The sequence below is a fragment of the Podarcis pityusensis genome (genome assembly GCF_964106645.2).
Source record: "Podarcis pityusensis genome assembly, chromosome: 8".
Classification (NCBI taxonomy): Eukaryota; Metazoa; Chordata; class Lepidosauria; order Squamata; family Lacertidae; genus Podarcis; species Podarcis pityusensis.
In genome coordinates this window covers 10375522-10398932 of record NC_138033.1, presented here as the reverse complement: position 1 = coordinate 10398932, position 23411 = coordinate 10375522, and the positions used below count along the sequence as shown (strand labels likewise).

At 44.8% G+C, this 23411-nt stretch overlaps 2 protein-coding genes across 3 annotated transcripts in view; both read right to left on the bottom strand.

Annotated features, from left to right (window-relative positions):
- The window catches only part of LOC308483156 (hemicentin-1-like), a 56934-nt gene extending 34720 nt beyond the window's left edge, over window positions 1-22214 (bottom strand). The window contains exons 1-5 of the mRNA XM_081016740.1: window positions 20710-22214; window positions 15002-15256; window positions 9212-9484; window positions 7576-7836; window positions 1080-1397 (exon numbers count right to left, since the gene is read on the bottom strand). Coding sequence (XP_080872866.1) covers window positions 1080-1397; window positions 7576-7836; window positions 9212-9484; window positions 15002-15256; window positions 20710-20842 — 1240 coding nt within the window. The 5' untranslated portion in view covers window positions 20843-22214. The remainder of the gene's footprint in view (window positions 1-1079; window positions 1398-7575; window positions 7837-9211; window positions 9485-15001; window positions 15257-20709) is intronic.
- On the bottom strand, window positions 485-7285 carry LOC308484287 (cell adhesion molecule CEACAM5-like). 2 transcript variants are annotated; one of them, XM_081019093.1, is made up of 4 exons: window positions 6403-7274; window positions 5059-5319; window positions 3750-4162; window positions 485-908 (listed from the first exon to the last, which is right to left on the bottom strand). In XM_081019093.1, exons 1-3 carry the CDS (start codon window positions 6707-6709, stop codon window positions 3783-3785), a joined length of 948 nt encoding a protein of 315 aa, XP_080875219.1. In that variant the 5' UTR covers window positions 6710-7274; the 3' UTR covers window positions 485-908; window positions 3750-3782. The 2 variants fall into 2 exon arrangements, with proteins under 2 accessions (XP_080875219.1, XP_080875218.1); XM_081019092.1 differs by lacking the exon at window positions 485-908 and adding an exon at window positions 1390-2513 and having other exon boundaries at window positions 3890-4162; window positions 6403-7285.
- Window positions 22215-23411: the final 1197 nt, after the last annotated feature.

Here is a 23411-nt window from a genome sequence, read left to right as displayed (position 1 = left end):
AGCAAATATAGGAAAACCACATGTTGGAAAGGGCCAGGCTGTGCTGGTAGAAGAGGTGCTACTCTGTTGTTACGACACTGATGCCAAAATATAGAGCCACTGGAACCGTGTTTTTCCCGAACCTGCTGTCCCCATGCAACAATTCCAATCTGGAGAAATATCCCTGGGAATGGATGCTCAGTGAATATATCACCTCAGGGTTGTTTGGAAGAATATAAGGCCCCAAGGGTTTGAGCTGGGGGGTAGTAATGCTAAATCCTCAATATTTAGCCTTTCATGTAGCAGAAAGCTGATCAGGATGCAGATAACATTCCAATCAGCCCATTGATCAAAGGGACAGATGCAGTAAAACCAAACAGTTCTTTCTGTTTTCTCCACAACCTTTGTTGGGATTGTCAAAACAGGGTGTGGCAGTGAGCCAAGTTGCTCACAGATTTGGGTGACTCAAGGCAACTAATACCGGATCCTTTCTTTAGTATTCCTCCCTATTGGCCACTAGACTTTCAAGCTTCAGTTATAGCTTTCTGGCCTTTGGAAAATGAGCAAAGTCCCCTGAATGCTACACACAAGGTTACCTAAAATAACCCTTTCAATTCCATAAGGTAGTTGTATTTTTTATTTGAAATTTCTATTTGTGTACTTGGAGAGTGTCCGGGGGAGTGAGGGAGGGGCCTGTCTTGGCTAAAATTGAGCATAGGAAAAAAACCGTCTAATAATAACACTAGGATTAGGGGTTAGTAATACGATTGACCTGCGGATCAATTCATAGCTGAGTCCCAGGTGTGGGTCAAATCTCTTACTCTTCTTGACTTCATGCAGCCAGTATACTCATAGCTAGTTGCAATGGAGAGCCACACTGCTCTTAGAAAAAGAGGGAGGCTATAGCAAACGTGTGCTCAGGGCAGACTCTGGCAGTTTCGACTTCTTCCTGAAGCCAGCTGTGATAAGAGCTGAAAGAGCCACTTTTGTCTGCTATAGAAATTAGAATGTGATGGTGAAAACTAAGACTGACTGTGGCTGGGTTTGGACTATGGGACACCAGTTGCCCGCCATTGCCCACATAGTCAGTCTAGACTTACAGAAGATTTGCAGCCAATGTGGCTCACTGGAACTTTCAGAGAAGCTGTTGTTCCCAAAGCAGGTGTAGTTGGCCTCATCGTTCCTGGTGACTGGATTGAGAATGAGCCTCTGGTTGTTGTTGTCTAAAGAGATATGACCTCCTCCTTCAATCAGCTGGCTTCCCTTCAGCCAGTAATATGAAACATTGGTGCCAGCAGCACTGCAGTTCAAAGTGACACTATCGTTTTCTTTGGCATTAGAGGGGCCGGAAATGGTCACATTACGTACCTCTCCTGTTGAGAAAGAAAAGTTGCAAAAGGGCTCCATGTTTTTTGTAGTGCATCAGCCCTGGATTTTGATCAATTTGGAAAAGAACCAATATTGAGAGAAACCGGCACTGGGCTCAGACAGACAAAGGAAGAGACCATTGGAAAAATCAATGCCGGGAGAGTGTTGTACTACCAGTTGATAGTTTGCTTCGTCGACAACATTTAAGACAGAAGATAGCACTTCACAAAGAACTGAGATTTTGTGGCCAAACATCAGAGCCATATTCTATCCCCGCCCCCCCAAAAAACCCCAGTTTGAAAAGACAGTGAAATGAAAATAGCTTTGTTATTATAAAGGAAATATAAAGACCTAGTGACAGGTGAAACCTTCCAGTTGATACCAGAGGAAGTGGGAAGACTTCTAGCAAAACTTTGGAACCCTGAAAAGATTGACTGCATACAAGGAACAGAAATGGTCCATTGACTGAGAGTTTGTGACTTGGAATGTGCAAAACACCATGAGGAAAAGTGAGGCCTGAGGCAACAATGGATAGAGGCAAATGAGGGAGGCACATTTTTTGTTTGTTTTCTGGGAGTTTTCATTGACAGGAAAACAGTAGTGTGAGTCCAGAAATATGGTAAAAGACAAGAGACTCGAAGACGAGGAACTGGATTTGACCTGAAGAAGAGAAACTTCATGGTACATCAAGAACTGAAGTGGAGTGATTGCTATGGATACTGTAAAGGGACACTGAGGTGACAGAATACGAGGAATGCATCCTGGAAGCCAAAATGGCCTCGAGACAGAGTTCGCGCAATCAAGTCCCCGTTGTACAGATGAAGCAGTGACTGCAAGGACAGTCTTATCAGCCACAGGAAGGCGCAGGTTAGCCTAGGATGCAGCCTGGCTTTCAAGCTACTCACCCAGGACGCTGATCTCTAGGCTGGTGTGGCTGAAAAGGCCGGTGACATCATTGGTGGCATTACAAGTATATTTGCCGGCATCATTTAGAGAAAGATGCGAGATCAGGAGTTGGGACTCGTTCTGAGCTTCCAGAAGTTTCTCATTATGATACCAAGAATAATTGGCAGGTGGGTTGGAGTTGGCAGAACACGAGAGGTTAAGGGTGGATTGGTCTCTATAAACTGGCTCCTGAGGGTTGATTGTGGGGATGTCGGGCCCGTCTGAAGCAAATACAGGAAACCACATGTTGGAAAGGGCCATGTTGTGCTAGTAGGAAGGGATGGGTGCTACTCAGTTGTTACTACACTGATGCCAAAACACAGAACCCTTGGAACCTTTGCTGTTGCAACCTGCTGTCCCCGTGCGATCTTACTGACCTGGAGAAAAATAGATGCCCCACCCTGGGAATGGATGCTCAATGAATATGACCTCTAGGGTATTTGGGAAGATATACAGTATATCATTAAAATTGGCTCTAGGTTAGACAACTCTTTTAGATGCAAAGAGTATGAACTTCAGGGGAAATCACTCACTACCTACTCTTGAGCCTTTCCTTTGGTATTGATCTAGTAAGGAGCAGAAACATGATCAGGGTGCAGATGATATTTCAATCAGCCTATTGATCAAAAGACAGATGTGTTGAAAACCAATGATTATTTCAGTTTTCTCTATGTCTTTTGTTGGCATAGCCCAAACAGGCAAAGTCCCCTGAATGCTACACACAAGGTTACCTAAAATGACACTTTCAACTCCGTAAGAAAGTTGTATTTTGTATTTGAAATTTGTGTACTAGAAGTGTTTCGGGGGGGGGGGGGAGAGGGCTTTCTTGGATGAAATGGAGAATAGAAAAAGCCCTCCAACAATAACAATAGGATTAAAGGTAAAGGTACCCCTGCCCGTACGGGCCAGTCTTGCCAGACTCTAGGGTTGTGCGCTCATCTCACTCTAAAGGCCGGGAGCCAGCGCTGTCCGAAGACACTTCCGGGTCACGTGGCCAGCGTGACAAGCTGCATCTGGCGAGCCAGCGCAGCACACAGAACGCCGTTTACCTTCCTGCTGGTAAGCGGTCCCTATTTATCTACTTGCACCCGAGGGTGCTTTCGAACTGCTAGGTTGGCAGGCGCTGGGACCGAACGACGGGAGGGCATCCTGCTGTGGGGATTCGAACCGCCGACCTTTCGATCGGCAAGTCCTAGGTGCTGAGGCTTTAACCCACAGCGCCACCCGCATCCCTTAACAATAGGATTAGGGGTTAGCAATACAACTGACCTGCAGACCAATTCATAGTTGAGTCCCAGGTGTGGGTCAGATCTCTTACTCTTCTTGACTTCATGCAGCCAGCATACTCACAGCTAGTTGCAATGGAGAGCCACACTGCTCTCAAAAAAAGCGGGTGGCTATAGCAAACGTGTGCACAGGACAGACTCTGGCAATTTCTCCTCCCTCCTGAAGCCAACTGTGATAAGGGCTGAAAGAGCCACTTCTGTCTGCTACAGAAAGTAGAATGTGATGGGGCAATCTATGATTGACTGCGGCTGGGTTTGGACTATGGGACCCCAGTTGCCTGCCATTGCCCACATAGTCAGACTAGACTTACAGAAGATTTCCAGCCAATGTGGCTCACTGGAATTTTCAGAGAAGCTGTTGTTCCCAAAGCAGGTGTAGTTGGCCTCATCCTTCCTGGTGACTGGGTTGAGAATGAGCCTCTGGTTGTTGTTGTCTAAAGAGATATGACCTCCTCCTTCAATCAGCTGGCTTCCCTTCAGCCAGTAATATGAAACATTGGTGCCAGCAGCATTGCAGTTCAAAGTGACACTATCGTTTTCTTTGGCATTAGAGGGGCCGGAAATGGTCACATTACGTACCTCTCCTGTTGAGAAAGAAAAGTTGCAAAAGGGCTCCATGTTTCTTGTAGTGCAACAGCCCTGGGTTTTGATCAATTTGGAAAAGAACCAATATTAAGAGAAACCGGCACCGGGCCCAGACAGACAAAGAAGAGACCATTGGAAAAATCAACGCCGGGAGTGTGTTGTACTACCAGTTGACGGTTTGCTTTTTGACAACATTTAAGACAGAAGGTAGCATTTCAGAAAGAACTGAGATTTTGTGCCCAAACATCAGAGCCATATTCCACCCCTCCCCCCCAAAAAAACCAGCTTGAAAAGACAGTGAAATGGAAATTAGCTTTGTTATTATAAAGGAAATAGAAAGACCTAGTGACAGGTGAAACATTCCAGTTGATACCAGAGGAAGTGGGAAGACATCTAGCAAAACTTTGGAACCCTGAAAAGGTTGACTGCATACAAGGAACAGAAATGGTCCACTGACTGAGAGTTTGTGACTTGGAATGTGCAACACACCATGAGGAAAAGTGAGGACTGAGGAAACGATGGCTAGAGGCAGATGAGAGAGGTGCATTTTTTGTTTGTGATCTGGGAGTTTTCAGACAGGAAAAAAGTAGTGTGAGTCCAGAAATCTGGTAAGAGACAGAGAGACTCCAAGACCAGGAACTGGATTTGACCTGAAGAAGAGAAACTTCATGGTACTTCAGGAACTGAACTTGAGTGATTGCCATGGATACTGTAAAGGGACAGTGAGGTGACAGAATACGAGGAATGCATCCTTTTAGCCAAAATGGCCACGAGACAGAGGTCGCGCAATCAAGTCCCCATTGTACAGATGAAGCAGTGACTGCAAGGACAGTCTTATCAGCCACAGGAAGGCGCAAGTTAGCCTAGGATGCAGCCTGGCCTTCAAACTACTCACCCAGGACGCTGATCTCTAGGCTGGTGTGGCTGAAAAGGCCGGTGGCATCATTGGTGGCATTACAAGTATATTTGCCGGCATCATTTAGAGAAAGATGCGAGATCAGGAGTTGGGACTCGTTCTGAGCTTCCAGAAGTTTCTCATTATGATACCAAGAATAACTGGCAGGTGGGTTGGAGTTGGCAGAACACGAGAGGTTAAGGGGGAAGTGCTCTATGTAAACTGGCTCCTGAGGGTTGATTGTGGGGATGTCGGGCCCGTCTGAAGCAAATATAGGAAAACCACATGTTGGAAAGGGCCAGGCTGTGCTGGTAGAAGAGGTGCTACTCTGTTGTTACGACACTGATGCCAAAATATAGAGCCACTGGAACCGTGTTTTTCCCGAACCTGCTGTCCCCATGCAACAATTCCAATCTGGAGAAATATCCCTGGGAATGGATGCTCAGTGAATATATCACCTCAGGGTTGTTTGGAAGAATATAAGGCCCCAAGGGTTTGAGCTGGGGGGTAGTAATGCTAAATCCTCAATATTTAGCCTTTCATGTAGCAGAAAGCTGATCAGGATGCAGATAACATTCCAATCAGCCCATTGATCAAAGGGACAGATGCAGTAAAACCAAACAGTTCTTTCTGTTTTCTCCACAACCTTTGTTGGGATTGTCAAAACAGGGTGTGGCAGTGAGCCAAGTTGCTCACAGATTTGGGTGACTCAAGGCAACTAATACCGGATCCTTTCTATAGTATTCCTCCCTATTGGCCACTAGACTTTCAAGCTTCAGTTATAGCTTTCTGGCCTTTGGAAAATGAGCAAAGTCCCCTGAATGCTACACACAAGGTTACCTAAAATAACCCTTTCAATTCCATAAGGTAGTTGTATTTTTTATTTGAAATTTCTATTTGTGTACTTGGAGAGTGTCCGGGGGAGTGAGGGAGGGGCCTGTCTTGGCTAAAATTGAGCATAGGAAAAAAACCGTCTATTAATAACACTAGGATTAGGGGTTAGTAATACGATTGACCTGCGGATCAATTCATAGCTGAGTCCCAGGTGTGGGTCAAATCTCTTACTCTTCTTGACTTCATGCAGCCAGTATACTCATAGCTAGTTGCAATGGAGAGCCACACTGCTCTTAGAAAAAGAGGGAGGCTATAGCAAACGTGTGCTCAGGGCAGACTCTGGCAGTTTCGACTTCTTCCTGAAGCCAGCTGTGATAAGAGCTGAAAGAGCCACTTTTGTCTGCTATAGAAATTAGAATGTGATGGTGAAAACTAAGACTGACTGTGGCTGGGTTTGGACTATGGGACACCAGTTGCCCGCCATTGCCCACATAGTCAGTCTAGACTTACAGAAGATTTGCAGCCAATGTGGCTCACTGGAACTTTCAGAGAAGCTGTTGTTCCCAAAGCAGGTGTAGTTGGCCTCATCGTTCCTGGTGACTGGATTGAGAATGAGCCTCTGGTTGTTGTTGTCTAAAGAGATATGACCTCCTCCTTCAATCAGCTGGCTTCCCTTCAGCCAGTAATATGAAACATTGGTGCCAGCAGCACTGCAGTTCAAAGTGACACTATCGTTTTCTTTGGCATTAGAGGGGCCGGAAATGGTCACATTACGTACCTCTCCTGTTGAGAAAGAAAAGTTGCAAAAGGGCTCCATGTTTTTTGTAGTGCATCAGCCCTGGATTTTGATCAATTTGGAAAAGAACCAATATTGAGAGAAACCGGCACTGGGCTCAGACAGACAAAGGAAGAGACCATTGGAAAAATCAATGCCGGGAGAGTGTTGTACTACCAGTTGATAGTTTGCTTCGTCGACAACATTTAAGACAGAAGATAGCACTTCACAAAGAACTGAGATTTTGTGGCCAAACATCAGAGCCATATTCTATCCCCGCCCCCCCAAAAAACCCCAGTTTGAAAAGACAGTGAAATGAAAATAGCTTTGTTATTATAAAGGAAATATAAAGACCTAGTGACAGGTGAAACCTTCCAGTTGATACCAGAGGAAGTGGGAAGACTTCTAGCAAAACTTTGGAACCCTGAAAAGATTGACTGCATACAAGGAACAGAAATGGTCCATTGACTGAGAGTTTGTGACTTGGAATGTGCAAAACACCATGAGGAAAAGTGAGGCCTGAGGCAACAATGGATAGAGGCAAATGAGGGAGGCACATTTTTTGTTTGTTTTCTGGGAGTTTTCATTGACAGGAAAACAGTAGTGTGAGTCCAGAAATATGGTAAAAGACAAGAGACTCGAAGACGAGGAACTGGATTTGACCTGAAGAAGAGAAACTTCATGGTACATCAAGAACTGAAGTGGAGTGATTGCTATGGATACTGTAAAGGGACACTGAGGTGACAGAATACGAGGAATGCATCCTGGAAGCCAAAATGGCCTCGAGACAGAGTTCGCGCAATCAAGTCCCCGTTGTACAGATGAAGCAGTGACTGCAAGGACAGTCTTATCAGCCACAGGAAGGCGCAGGTTAGCCTAGGATGCAGCCTGGCTTTCAAGCTACTCACCCAGGACGCTGATCTCTAGGCTGGTGTGGCTGAAAAGGCCGGTGACATCATTGGTGGCATTACAAGTATATTTGCCGGCATCATTTAGAGAAAGATGCGAGATCAGGAGTTGGGACTCGTTCTGAGCTTCCAGAAGTTTCTCATTATGATACCAAGAATAATTGGCAGGTGGGTTGGAGTTGGCAGAACACGAGAGGTTAAGGGTGGATTGGTCTCTATAAACTGGCTCCTGAGGGTTGATTGTGGGGATGTCGGGCCCGTCTGAAGCAAATACAGGAAACCACATGTTGGAAAGGGCCATGTTGTGCTAGTAGGAAGGGATGGGTGCTACTCAGTTGTTACTACACTGATGCCAAAACACAGAACCCTTGGAACCTTTGCTGTTGCAACCTGCTGTCCCCGTGCGATCTTACTGACCTGGAGAAAAATAGATGCCCCACCCTGGGAATGGATGCTCAATGAATATGACCTCTAGGGTATTTGGGAAGATATACAGTATATCATTAAAATTGGCTCTAGGTTAGACAACTCTTTTAGATGCAAAGAGTATGAACTTCAGGGGAAATCACTCACTACCTACTCTTGAGCCTTTCCTTTGGTATTGATCTAGTAAGGAGCAGAAACATGATCAGGGTGCAGATGATATTTCAATCAGCCTATTGATCAAAAGACAGATGTGTTGAAAACCAATGATTATTTCAGTTTTCTCTATGTCTTTTGTTGGCATAGCCCAAACAGGCAAAGTCCCCTGAATGCTACACACAAGGTTACCTAAAATGACACTTTCAACTCCGTAAGAAAGTTGTATTTTGTATTTGAAATTTGTGTACTAGAAGTGTTTCGGGGGGGGGGGGAGAGGGCTTTCTTGGATGAAATGGAGAATAGAAAAAGCCCTCCAACAATAACAATAGGATTAAAGGTAAAGGTACCCCTGCCCGTACGGGCCAGTCTTGCCAGACTCTAGGGTTGTGCGCTCATCTCACTCTAAAGGCCGGGAGCCAGCGCTGTCCGAAGACACTTCCGGGTCACGTGGCCAGCGTGACAAGCTGCATCTGGCGAGCCAGCGCAGCACACAGAACGCCGTTTACCTTCCTGCTGGTAAGCGGTCCCTATTTATCTACTTGCACCCGAGGGTGCTTTCGAACTGCTAGGTTGGCAGGCGCTGGGACCGAACGACGGGAGGGCATCCTGCTGTGGGGATTCGAACCGCCGACCTTTCGATCGGCAAGTCCTAGGTGCTGAGGCTTTAACCCACAGCGCCACCCGCATCCCTTAACAATAGGATTAGGGGTTAGCAATACAACTGACCTGCAGACCAATTCATAGTTGAGTCCCAGGTGTGGGTCAGATCTCTTACTCTTCTTGACTTCATGCAGCCAGCATACTCACAGCTAGTTGCAATGGAGAGCCACACTGCTCTCAAAAAAAGCGGGTGGCTATAGCAAACGTGTGCACAGGACAGACTCTGGCAATTTCTCCTCCCTCCTGAAGCCAACTGTGATAAGGGCTGAAAGAGCCACTTCTGTCTGCTACAGAAAGTAGAATGTGATGGGGCAATCTATGATTGACTGCGGCTGGGTTTGGACTATGGGACCCCAGTTGCCTGCCATTGCCCACATAGTCAGACTAGACTTACAGAAGATTTCCAGCCAATGTGGCTCACTGGAATTTTCAGAGAAGCTGTTGTTCCCAAAGCAGGTGTAGTTGGCCTCATCCTTCCTGGTGACTGGGTTGAGAATGAGCCTCTGGTTGTTGTTGTCTAAAGAGATATGACCTCCTCCTTCAATCAGCTGGCTTCCCTTCAGCCAGTAATATGAAACATTGGTGCCAGCAGCATTGCAGTTCAAAGTGACACTATCGTTTTCTTTGGCATTAGAGGGGCCGGAAATGGTCACATTACGTACCTCTCCTGTTGAGAAAGAAAAGTTGCAAAAGGGCTCCATGTTTCTTGTAGTGCAACAGCCCTGGGTTTTGATCAATTTGGAAAAGAACCAATATTAAGAGAAACCGGCACCGGGCCCAGACAGACAAAGAAGAGACCATTGGAAAAATCAACGCCGGGAGTGTGTTGTACTACCAGTTGACGGTTTGCTTTTTGACAACATTTAAGACAGAAGGTAGCATTTCAGAAAGAACTGAGATTTTGTGCCCAAACATCAGAGCCATATTCCACCCCTCCCCCCCAAAAAAACCAGCTTGAAAAGACAGTGAAATGGAAATTAGCTTTGTTATTATAAAGGAAATAGAAAGACCTAGTGACAGGTGAAACATTCCAGTTGATACCAGAGGAAGTGGGAAGACATCTAGCAAAACTTTGGAACCCTGAAAAGGTTGACTGCATACAAGGAACAGAAATGGTCCACTGACTGAGAGTTTGTGACTTGGAATGTGCAACACACCATGAGGAAAAGGGAGGACTGAGCAAAGGATGGATAGAGGCAGATGAGAGAGGCGCATTTTTTGTTTGTGATCTGAGAGTTTTCATTGACAGGAAAAAAGTAGTGTGAGTCCAGAAATATGGTCAGAGACAGAGAGGCTCCAAGACCAGGAACTGGATTTGACCTGAAGAAGAGAAACTTCATGGTACTTCAGGAACTGAACTGGAGTGATTGCCATGGATACTGTAAAGGGACAGTGAGGTGACAGAATACGAGGAATGCATCCTGGAAGCCAAAATGGCCACGGGACAGAGTTCGCGCAATCAAGTCCCCATTGTACAGATGAAGCAGTGACTGCAAGGACAGTCTTATCAGCCACAGGAAGGCGCAGGTTAGCCTAGGATGCAGCCTGGCTTTCAAGCTACTCACCCAGGACGCTGATCTCCAGGCTGGTGTGGCTGAAAAGGCCAGTGACATCATTGGTGGCATTACAAGTATATTTGCCGGCATCATTTAGAGAAAGATGCGAGATCAGGAGTTGGGACTCGTTCTGAGCTTCCAGAAGTTTCTCATTATGATACCAAGAATAACTGGCAGGTGGGTTGGAGTTGGCAGAACACGAGAGGTTAAGGGGGAAGTGCTCTATGTAAACTGGCTCCTGAGGGTTGATTGTGGGGATGTCGGGCCCGTCTGAAGCAAATATAGGAAAACCACATGTTGGAAAGGGCCAGGCTGTGCTGGTAGAAGAGGTGCTACTCTGTTGTTACTACACTGAAGCCAAAATATAGAGCCACTGGAACTGTGTTTTTTTCCCCCAAACTTGTTGTCCCCAGGCAACAATTCCAACCTGGAGAAATATCCCTGGGAATGGATGCTCAGTGAATATATCACCTCGGGGTTATTTGGAAGAATATCAGGACCCTAAGGGTGCGATAGGAATGCTAAATCCCCATTATTCAGCCTTTCACATAGCAGAAAGCTGATCAGGATGCAGATAATATTCCAATCAGCCCATTGATCAAAGGGACAGATGCACTAAAACCAAACAGTTCTTTCTGTTTTCTCCACAACCTTTGTTGGGATTGTTGAAACTGGGTGTGGCAGTGAGCCAAGTTGCTTGCAGATTTGGGTGACTCAAGGCAACTAATACCGGATCCTTTCTATAGTATTCCTCCCTACTGGCCACTAAGACTTTCATGCTTCAGTTATAGCTTTCTGGCCTTTGGAAAATGAGCAAAGTCCCCTGAACGCTACACATAACATTACCTAAAATAACCCTTTCAACTCCATAAGGAAGTTGTACTTTTTATTTGAAATTTCTATTTGTGCGCTTGGAGGGTGTCCGGGGGAGTGAGGGAGGGGCCTGTCTTGCCTGGGTCATAGGAAAAAATATTTAATAATAACAATAGGATTAGGGGTTAGCAATACGATCGACCTGCAGACCAATTCATAGTTGAGTCAAAGGTGTGGGTCAAATCTCTTACTCTTCTTGACTTCATGCAGCCAGTATACTCATAGCTAGTTGCAATGGAGAGCCACATTGCTCTCAGAAAAAGAGGGAGGCTGTAGCAAATGTGTGCACAGGATCGATTCTGGCAGTTTCGACTTCCTCCTGAAGCCAGTTGTGATAAGGGCTGAAAGATATACTTTTGTCTGCTACAGAAATTAGAATGTGATGGTGAAAACTATGACTGACTGCGGCTGGGTTTGGACTATGGGACACCAGTTGCCCGCCATTGCCCACATAGTCAGTCTAAACTTACAGAAGATTTGCAGCCAATGTGGCTCACTGGAACTTTCAGAGAAGCTGTTGTTCCCAAAGCAGGTGTAGTTGGCCTCATCCTTCCTGGTGACTGGGTTGAGAATGAGCCTCTGGTTGTTGTCTAAAGATATATGACCTCCTCCTTCAATCAGCTGGCTTCCCTTCAGCCAGTAATATGAAACATTGGTGCCAGCAGAATTGCAGTTCAAAGTGATACTATCGTTTTCTTTGGCATTAGATGGGCCGGAAATGGTCACATTACGTACCTCTCCTGTTGAGAAAGAAAAGTTGCAAAAGGGCTCCATGTTTCTTGTAGTGCAACAGCCCTGGATTTCGATCAATTTGGAAAAGGAGCAATATTAAGAGAAACCGGCACTGGGCCCAGGCAGACAAAGAAGACACCATTGGAAAAATCAACGCCGGGAGAGTGTTGTACTACCAGTTGACAGTTTACTTCCTCGACAACATTTAAGACAGAAGGTAGCATTTCACAAAGAACTGAGATTTTCTGCCATATTCTACCCCCTCTCAAAAAAAAAAGAAAAAAAAAAAACTAGCTTGAAAAGACAGTAAAATGAAAATTAGCTTTGTTATTATAAAGGATATATAAAGACTTAGTGACAGGTTAAATTTTCCAGTTGATACCAGAGGAAGTTGGAAGACATCTAGCAAAACTTTGGAACCCTGAAAAGGTTGACTACATACAAGGAACAGAAATGGTCCATTGACTGAGAGTTTGTGACTTGGAATGTGCAACACACCATGAGGAAAAGTGAGGACTGAGGAAACGATGGCTAGAGGCAGATGAGAGAGGTGCATTTTTTGTTTGTGATCTGGGAGTTTTCATTGACAGGGAAAAAGTAGTGTGAGTCCAGAAATATGGTAAGAGACAGAGAGACTCCAAGATCAGGAACTGGATTTGACCTGAAGAAGAGAAACTTCATGGTACATCAGGAACTGAAGTGGAGTGATCGCCATGGATACTGTAAAGGGACAGTGAGGTGACAGAATACGAGGAATGCATCCTTTTAGTCAAAATGGCCACGAGACAGAGTTCGCGCAATCAAGTCCCCGTTGTACAGATGAAGCAGTGACTGCAAGGACAGTCTTATCAGCCACAGGAAGGCGCAAGTTAGCCTAGGATGCAGCCTGGCTTTCAAGCTACTCACCCAGGACGCTGATCTCCAGGCTGGTGTGGCTGAAAAGGCCGGTGACATCATTGGTGGCATTACAAGTATATTTGCCGGCATCATTTAGAGAAAGATGCGAGATCAGGAGTTGGGACTCGTTCTGAGCTTCCAGAAGTTTCTCATTATGATACCAAGAATAACTGGCAGGAGGGTTGGAGTTGGCAGAACACGAGAGGTTAAGGGTGGATTGGTCTCTATAAACTGGGTCCTGAGGGTCGATTGTGGGGATGTCGGGCCCGTCTGAAGCAAATACAGGAAACCACATGTTGGAAAGGGCCAGGTTGTGCTAGTAGGAAGGGCGCTACTCAGTTGTTACTACACTGATGCCAAAACACAGAGCCCTTGGAACCTTTGCTGCTGCAACCTGCTGAACCCGTGCGATCTTACTGAGCTGGAGAAAAATGGATGCTCCACCCTGGGAATGGATGCTCAGTGAATATATGACCTCTAGGGTATTTGGGAAGATATACAGTATATCATTAAAATTGGCTCTAGGTAATAGATGACTCTTTTAGATGCAAAGAGTATGAACTTCAGGGGAAATCACTCACTACCCACTCTTGAGCCTTTCCTTTGGTATTGATCTATTAAGGAGCAGAAACATGATCAGGGTGCAGATGATATTTCAATCAGCCTATTGATCAAAAGACAGATGTATTGAAAACCAATGATTATTTCAGTTTTCTCTATGTCTTTTGTTGGGATAGCCCAAACAGGCAAAGTCCCCTGCATGCTACACACAAGGTTACCTAAAATGACACTTTCAACTCCGTAAGGAAGTTGTATTTTGTTTTTGAAATTTGTGCACTAGAAGCATTTCGGGGAGGGGGGGGGAGGGCTTTCTTGGATGAACTGGAGAATAGAAAAAATCCTCCAACAGTAACAATAGATTTAGGGGTTAGCAATAAGATCGACCTCCGGACCAATGCATAGTTGAGTGCCAGGTGTGGGTCAAATCTCTTACTCTTCTTGACTTCATGCAGCCAGTAAACTCATAGCTAGCTGCAATGGAGAGCCACACTGCTCTCAGAAAAAGAGGGAGGCTGTAGCAAACGTGTGCACAGGACAGACTCTGGCAGTTTCTCCTCTCTCCTGAAGCCAGCTGTGATAAGAGCTAAAAAAGCCACTTCTGTCTGCTACAGAAGGTAGAATGTGATGGGGCAATCTATGATTGACTGTGGCTGGGTTTGGACTATGGGACCCCAGTTTCCTGCCATTGCCCACATAGTCTAGACTTACAGAAGATTTGCAGCCAGTGTGGCTCACTGGAACTTTCAGAGAAGCTGTTGTTCCCAAAGCAGGTGTAGTTGGCCTCATCCTTCCTGGTGACTGGGTTGAGAATGAGCCTCTGGTTGTTGTTGTCTAAAGAGATATGACCTCCTCCTTCAATCAGCTGGCTTCCCTTCAGCCAGTAATACGAAACATTGGTGCCAGCAGCACTGCAGTTCAAAGTGATACTATCGTTTTCTTTGGCATTAAAGGGGCCGGAAATGGTCACATTACGTACCTCTCCTGTTGAGAAAGAAAAGTTGCAAAAGGGCTCCATGTTTCTTGTAGTGCAACAGCCCTGGGTTTTGATCAATTTGGAAGAGAACCAATATTAAGAGAAACAGGCACCGGGCCCAGACAGACAAAGGAAGAGACCATTGGAAAAATCAACGCCGGGAGAGTGTTGTACTACCAGTTGACAGTTTGCTTCCTCGACAACATTTAAGACAGAAGATAGCACTTCACAAAGAACTGAGATTTTGTGGCTAACAATCAGCACCATATTCCATCCTGACCCCACAAACCAAAAAAACAAATCAAATGGTCATAGCTGAGATGAAAAATCTAAAGCATCAAGAATGCTGGATTGGACACACCCTAAGGGAGAAAGGACATGAAAATAAAACAAACAAGAGTCAGCCACTGGATGAAAGCACAGTGGGATCACAGCATGAGAGACAACAAACTAAGAGCTGGAAGTCCAAATTCAGATATAAAGAGAACGCTTCATCAACCCAAATTGACAGCAGGGTGTAATCAGTAAACAGGTCGGAGCAGATCATGTTCCTTCAATAGTGGCAACAGATAGCCATTCTCGAGCTACTCACCCACCACCTCAATTTCCAGGGTGGTGTTTTTCTGGTCACGAGTCACTTTATTCACCGCCTTGCAGAGATACGTCCCAGACTGCTCCACAGAAATGTCTCGGATGAGCAGTTGGGATCCGACAAAATATTCTGTCCCATTGATAAACCAAGTATAGACAATAGCAGGCTCTCCAATAGCTGTGCAGGTGAGCTGGATGTCAGAATGCTCATTGTAAACGCTTGTATTTGGCTGGATCGCAGGTATTTCGGGTCCAACTGAGGCAAACAGATGAAGCTACCATGTTGTTATTCCAGCAGGTGACTGAGATTCCCTCCCATCCCTTCGCAACATGAAAGATTCCTTCACCAGAACAAGATGGAGCCAGAAAGACAGGGAATTTTTAGCCCCCTGATGTTCCAGGGAAAGGTGACAGACATAAGTAAACAGAACAGTGCTAAGAGAGAACCTTGCTAGGACTTATCTCTTCACATGGGTCTATTTGCTGCTCCTTGACAGGCATCCTAGAGACCTGTGCATCTCACCCCTAGAAGATGTTATGACAACAAGCTTGGTGTATCTCCATACAGATCTACAGTGATGAGTCTTAGCTGCAGGCTGCTGGTTTTCGTCACTGTCACCTTGGTACGCATCCTTCCCCTTTGTTCCACCTCTGCTTTCTGGTTGCAAAATGAGATCCCAAAACCCCACTTCAGTCAATTTCTGCACAGCTACTATAGGGCCCTGCTCAGCAGCTTCTGGAATTACACTGAGGTTGCATCCACACTAGTCCCTTCCCTAGGAGTTCCCATCCATTTCTCCTTCACTTTTTATGGGAAATTGTTGTGTCCCAGGGTTTTCTGTGTTGCCTTCAAACCTGACATATGGTGGTATGAGCAGGTAAAGGTAAAGGTAAAGGGACCCCTGACCGTTAGGTCCAGTCGTGGACAACTCTCGGGTTGCAGCACTCATTTCGCTTTACTAGCCGAGGTAGCCAGCGTACAGCTTCCGGGTCATGTGGCCAGCATGACAAAGCTGCTTCTGGCGAACCAGAGCAGCGCATGAAAATGCCGTTTACCTTCCCGCCGGAGCGGTAGCTATTTATCTACTTGCACTTTGACGTGCTTTTGAACTGCTAGGTTGGCAGGAGTGGGGACTGAGCAACGGGAGCTCACCCCGTCACGAACCGCCAACCTTCTGATTGGCAAGTCCTAGGCTCTGTGGTTTAACCCACCGCGCCACCCACGTCCCTTGGTATGAGCAGGAGCTTGCTATAAAAGTAATTCTAGCCTAAACATGATGCCTGGGGTGAATAAAATATTACTGAGGCTTTCAAGGGGGCCTTTCTTGAATGGGATGCTTTTGTGAGTGGACACTACAGAAGGATCCTGGCCATATGGACAGCTATTGCTGTATACAAAATGGCATAGTATTAAGCACCATCTATTTTAATTCCATTTCCAGCTAGCTGTGGAAGAGAAATGCCTCAGTAACATACAAGGGGAAGCTATTTAAGTGAGACCATTTGTCCAGCTAACACAATACTATTGAATGCAACTGGTAATAGGTCTCCAAGATCTCAGGCAAAGGTCTTTTCCATAACCTTTCACTTGAGGTGCGAGGCACAGAATCCAGAAACTTCCGTATTCAAAGCATGCAACTTTATCTTGTTGAACTATAGACTGTCATTGAAATGGCCCACAACGCAACTTACTGGCAAACACAATTTGTATTGTGTTATTTTATGCACTGTGACTTGCTGCTATTTTTGTTGATTATTGTTTGGAAATTATTTATCCTAATTGTTAAAAGTGAATTTCTGTTTAATTATTATTTGCTGATATTTAACTTCATTGTATGCTATTATTATATCCTAATGGATGATTGAATATTAGTTTATTTGATATAAGTTGTTTATTTTAGGCTTTCCTCATGACATTTTTGTATAGGATCAGATTGTCATAAGGTGTGCCATCTTTGTTATATAGTAAGATACTTGCGCAGAGTAACATAAAAAGGCGGTATACAAATCAGAAATGAAATGAAAATGAGAGGAAGCTTTATAGTACCGACAGGTACAGGGCAGGAAGGAAATAATAAAAATTCCTTTTCAACTGTAGACAGAGAGGGCAGGACTGAGAAAATTAGCAGGACTGAGAGAAGTGCCCTCAGGGTTTAGTTTGAGCCACGGCTGAGACCAGGATCAAACTTTCTATTCATTGTCAGGGCTCTGCACTAGGAAGAAGGAAATAAATCAATTGTACAAACAGCACCTGTTTGGAGGACAACCTGCCAGTACTAGCTGGCACCATTTCCAGACACTGCTGTTCCTATTCTACCTGTCTCTAGGGAGAACTGGAATGACCTTTATTTAGATGACGCAATAGAAATGCTCAACTGGCTGATTCCTATTCTGCAGGGACACAGAATACAGCACAGGAGCGATGGCTGCACATACTAGCAGCCTCTGAGAGATGTTCTCTGGGATGTGCCGCAGGAAGTGGCACAGGAGGAAGTCCGCCTAACAGGGATGGCTCGAAATATTTTGCTGCCCCCAGCAAAAAGTTGGCCCTCAGCCTTCTTGTATGCAACCAGGGTGGTGGAGGCATTTCATTTTTTTTACTTATTTATACCTTCATTGTAATTATTTATCATCCTGCCTTTATGAACGAGTTCTCCCAAGGAGGCCGGCAAGTGAAAAGATCAAAACAATAAGCATTAAAAATGCAGCACAGAAAGATTGTGTTTCCTTCGCAAAGGGTTTCCCTGATTGAATCCTCCTTACCCGGTTTCTAGTGGAGGAAACAGACTATTCACAGCGCTATTCACTTATACGGAATGGAGGAAAAGCGGCTGCAGTCAGATCATTTAGCCCTACAGATCAGAGATGGCTGTGCGCTGTTTTCATAGAGGATTTTCCCAATGGGTCTGGAGCATAGCTGTCTACGTTTCCCGTTTTTTAAGGGAAATTCCCTTATTCTGAATAGGATTCCTCGCAAGAAAAGGGAAAAGTTGACAGCTATGGTCTGGAGCCCACGGCCTTCTGTCCTGCCACACATACAAAACTTTTGTCGATCGTTCATAGTTTGCGTGCTCTGTCCATAACTAAAACAAAAACACTAGAATTTATGCCTAAAGTTCGTTAATACATTGGCAGGATTTTAAAAACACTTGTAATTTTAGAAATAGTACAGGAAATCTGAGGTAAAAAATAATAATTTGGAGTAGAAATGATATGCAGCTGAAAAGAAAACTTAAGGTACCGGGGTGGGTGGGTGGGAGGGAAGTCACGGGGTTCAGAGAATCCCATTTTATGGTTTTGATATTGTTTTTGTGCATATTTTTCTTTTGTTTGTGGTTGTTATTGTATTTGTCAGTGGTTTTTTTTTGTTGAAAATTTAATTACAAAATTATTTAAAGAAATTATGGCTAAAGTTCATCCAGGTGTTTCTGAAGGCCGAGTTGCGTACCTGAGCAGACTTAAAATTAATTTTTCTTCAGTTTTTTAAAAATGCAAGTTGTGTCTGTGTATTAGGGCGAAGGCTTCTGAAGACAGCAGAGAACAGCAGCTAATCTGCCTTTCCAGTAGACTGATAGGGGAAGCCATTTTGCTGAAACAATAATAATCATGCCTTGCAATCTCATTTTATATGCTATAGTTGGTGAAATTGAATTTGCTATTTGGAGAATAAGGAACTTTAATGACCGTTAGGCCCTGTGGGCCTGTTTTCCCAGCTCTGCCTTTCTAATAACTGAAATAATTACCAAGCTGGGATCAGATAGCCAGGACTATACTATAGTCACAACAATGAACTCTTTGACGTCTGGCTCATTCTGCCTCAATTTTGCCAGTGCAGCCCCCAAAAGTAGCAAACTTTGTTCTACATTTAAATCTATCCCCAAGAACACTTTTTAAACTCCTTGAACTACCGCAAACTATATTATTGGGTTGGAGAAGGGAGAGCTGTGTGGCAAAGGTGGGCTAACTCGGAGCCTCAAAATCGCACCTCCTTTGATAAAAGGCATAGCTGCGGCTATATTCCCTTTTTTGCAAGAAGAGCCTTGTTAATAAACCTCCTTTTTCAGCTCCCTAGCAGAGCAGGCCTTTATGCCTCGCCTCGCTTGCCTGGGTGCCCTTTTACCCAAGGGAGCCACAGTGAGCGGTGCCAGCAACCTGCGCCTGACGCCAGCAAATAAAAACAGTTGTCAAGTTAATGAGAAACAGAGGAGGAGGAGGAAGAGAAAAACAAAACTGTGTGAGGGGGGAAAATCCTGCAGAGGCCTTTCTGTGGCAGCCGAGACCGGGCCCAAGCCCGTTCTCCCTCACACCTGACTAGACTCTGGGGCAAACCCTCACACATCCCTCTCCTGATTTATTTGTTGCTTCAGAATTATCTGAAGTGGGCAAGAGAAGGGAAGGAAATAGATAAAAAAAGAAAGAAATATGTTGGCAGCTTGGTTCATTTAATCTTCATGAAGAGAACATGTCTGTCAGCTCAAAGGGGTGGGAGTCTGGGATTTTATAAGTGGGCCTCAAAGCGAGATTTTGGAGATTTCTCAGCCTCCTCCCATGTCCACAAATAATCTCCCTCAGGCAAGAGGAACATGAATAAATTGCTTGGAAGAGCCACATGCCAGTTTGACCCACGAAATGTTCAAACTAAGGCAGAGCTAGGATGAATGTGAGGGAAATCCTCAGGCCATTTCTCTTCCTAGCTCTGAATGGCTTCACTCCTTCCTGTGTAAGGCCCTCAATATGGTGCTTGAGACAGAACAAATGGTGCCTGCCCTACAAGGCAAACATATATATATTTAAATTAAATACTAAAAAACTTAACTGTTTTCAGTTACTACAAAATGTTCCACGACATCATGCTTCTTCATGCGTCACCTGTTTCATGCTTTTATTTGGAATGATCTGTTGCTTCCTCTCTAATGTAATCCAGACTCGCTGGGCCATATTATTAATATTATCCTTCCGCGTGTTGTTCCCAGAAGGACAAGTCAACTTTGATTTCATGTGGAAATCCAATTCGGACTTTAACCTGCATTTATTTTATGGTTGTTTCGCTCGTTGTAAAAAAAAACCCAACCACACCTACTGTACACTTTATATATGCCACTGGGAAAATGAGAGGAAGTGCTTGGAGGAATTCTGAGGTTTGTATAACTATGCCAAATCTTTATTTAAAAGCAATCAAAGGCAGCAAAAACAGCCATGTGGACTGAGCCACCTAATGTTGTTTGTTGGAAAAGAAGAAAAAATGGAAAACAGGGCGAGGAATGAAATGGGATATTCTGGAGGAGGGCATGGCAGATTGGCAAAGATACTGAACAGGACCATTCCTGTTAGAAGGTGAGGGTAAACTACAATTTAATCTAATGAGGAACAGAGAAGACAAGGAAGGTGACCAAGGTGCTAGAGTCAGTCAGCAGCAGAGGTGGATTTCTGAACTGAACCGTTTGGACTAGGTTTTCATGGATACCACAACAAAATTTGCACATTGCATTGGCACAGTTCAATCACCATATCTTGACTCTCTATCCAAGCATCATGAAGAAGTTCCCTAGAAGAAACCCGGAGAGATCTGAAGAATCAGAAATAAAATAAGACTTTTTTCAAAACCAAAGCACCTGAAGAGATGTAGAGGCGGGAGAAGATACCACAGGACAGAGAAGAAGCAGAGACCGGGACAGGTCCAATGGACGGCGCTTGGAGACAGATACTCACAGAACACTGAAATGTATACGGCATCACTCATTTCAGTGGAGGCTGGGTTGGACACTTGACAGCGATAATCCCCAGCATCGCTGCGGTTTATGCCGTGGATGGTGAGAGTCCGATTAGCATCAGAAAGCTGCATCTGAGAGCTCTCCCTGAGAGGCAATCCATCCCAGAACCAGGCGACACTGACAATTCTAGGCGTGGTGTTGCAAGTTAAAATGGCAGTCTCGAACTCAGTTAGGAAAGGGGATGGGGAAACAAGCACCTTGGGCTTGGAGAGATGTTCTACAGATGGAAGAGACACAGTGTTATCATTGCTGAGCTATGTGAAAGCATGAGAAAGGGAACCAAAGACAGTCCCCATTTTAGAAGCCGGGTGGTACCCAAGGCAGGAAAATCCAAATGGCAATCCAAATGCCGGTAAAATATAACACCACCACCACCAGATCATGAATTGCATTCTGATTCTTAATAGCACCCTGGAATTGGATGCCCAAAGTGAGCTGCTTCATCCAGCATCGGCTCACATCAGCTGCAGGTTGGAACTATCATATCACTGGTTTGAAACCAGAGGGTTGCCAACAGAGAACCATTAACAACAGTTTCTTTCTCCTACTGACGCTTGATAGAAACAAATACCCAGCAAATAAGCACTTTGGAAATGTATTAACAAAAACAGAAAAGAACAGAGATGCTTCCACGGAGTCTGATGGATGGAGAACACATCTATAATTGACAAGTAATTGAGCGTTCGGTGTTTTTTCAGTTCCCACATTCGGCTACAAGTATTCAAGCACTGTACAAGTGTTTGATCTGATAATATTTCAGTGCTGGTTCACGCATGTGCATTTCCAGCAACCCTGTGGATAATGTATATCAACAGTCCGATTATTGTCAGAAAGCTAGATCAGACAACCATTTTGGCATATTAGCAGAAATAAATAAACAAATAGATGCCCAGCAACTTTGGAAAATAGTTAAGATTTCACAAATCCATGATCTCATTCAGTGTTTCAGAAAACCTCCCTGCCAAATATGCAGATTTTTTAGAATTCTGAATTCCATTCATACCTACTCAAGTTTAATACCCTTTTAACAGAATATGATAGCACGCGTTGCAACACTCAGATGAATATAGCTGGTATACTGTAGCATATGAACAAATGTGACCCAAACACACAAACATCAGTGATATAGACTACAATCTAGGAATCCATGCGTGTGAGAACACGCAGGCAGAGGCGAATTTAGGGAAGCATGACTGCTTCGCCCGCACTGGGCGCTGGGCCAAGAGGGTGCCGCAGGGAGCGTTGCAAAGGGCACCCCTGGAATATTAAAACCCAAAGTCCACATAGGCAACCAGGTTTGGGGAATCACCTCTGCTAAGTCAAATCAGACTATATTTAAATCATCCTGGGGTATTGATACGCCAACTCTGCCATTCAGGAGCAAGCAAAGACATTTTGGTGCAAAACAAGGAAAAATCCAGTGGAACCTAATGTAACATGGGGTGCAATGCATCAATAGATTTTCCTGCACCTGTCTGTTTTAAGAATATAGCTCTTGCTCATTGCAATAAGGCTCATGTATATTGTACCCCATGAGTCAGGTCTGTCCATTTCCTACAGTGCTGCTCATGGGTCACTCTTGCTTCTTCTACTCATTTTAAAGACAATGGGTTGCACCCAATGTTAGTCATTCTCAGAGTAGGCCCACTGAAATGACATGACTAAATTTGGTCCCTTCATTTCAGAGGGTCATTTTCAAGTAGAACTTTGGGTAGATCCTGCCATCTTAAAGCATTTCCCTGCTCCTCACCCCTGCAAGCTGTTCACATAAGCACATCTTCATTCATGTCAGATTTGTTTCCGCTTGCACACACACCAGGGGGCATTGGCAAAGCGGGGATGTCTCTACCCTATGCAAAGGTGTCCAGACCTTAAGGATTCCAACCAGGGTGAAGCTGGTTTGAGAAACAACACATCAAACAGTAGCATCTTATAACAAAATACAAGATAACATGGGCATTTTGGCCGACGTCATGTGAACAGGGATTAAAAAACCCAGCCCTGGAAATGCAGTGCAAGTGCTCTGTAAACAGAAGAAATGTGAACACATTCTTAGTCGGATGTAACACCAGTTTTGGCACTTTGGAAAACTCTCTGGTTCAAGCGAGGTGTACATGGAACAAACCCACGCCATGACAACAATGTAACCAGCAATGCAACACATATTCACCCAACTCCCTTCTCATCATGTCACTTGGGTCATGCACATCAGCCTCCATGTGGCCTTAACTCAATGTGCAGATGCTCCACTCGCTTTCTGCAGCTCGGCAGCCTGTTGCATACTAGAACAGCACATGCAAAACAGTGGATTAATTTGCTCCAACGTCATTGTATAAAGACATCCCCGGGAAAGTTTCACCAAGGTAACAAGGCAGGATAGCCCCCAGTCCAAAAGAATGGGGAAGAACTGTCCCTTATAGGAACACAGCCTTACACTGCCTTAGTCTATCTAGCTCACTATTGTCTACAGCAGCCGGCAGTTGCTCTACACAATTTCAGACAGGATTCTCCCCTGAGCCCTACCTGGAAATGTTGGGGACTGAACCTGAGACATTCTGCTTACAAAGCAGATGCTCTACCGCTTTGGGGTAGCCCTCCAATCACTTTTGTGCAAGACCAGATGCAGAAAGATGGCAGAGA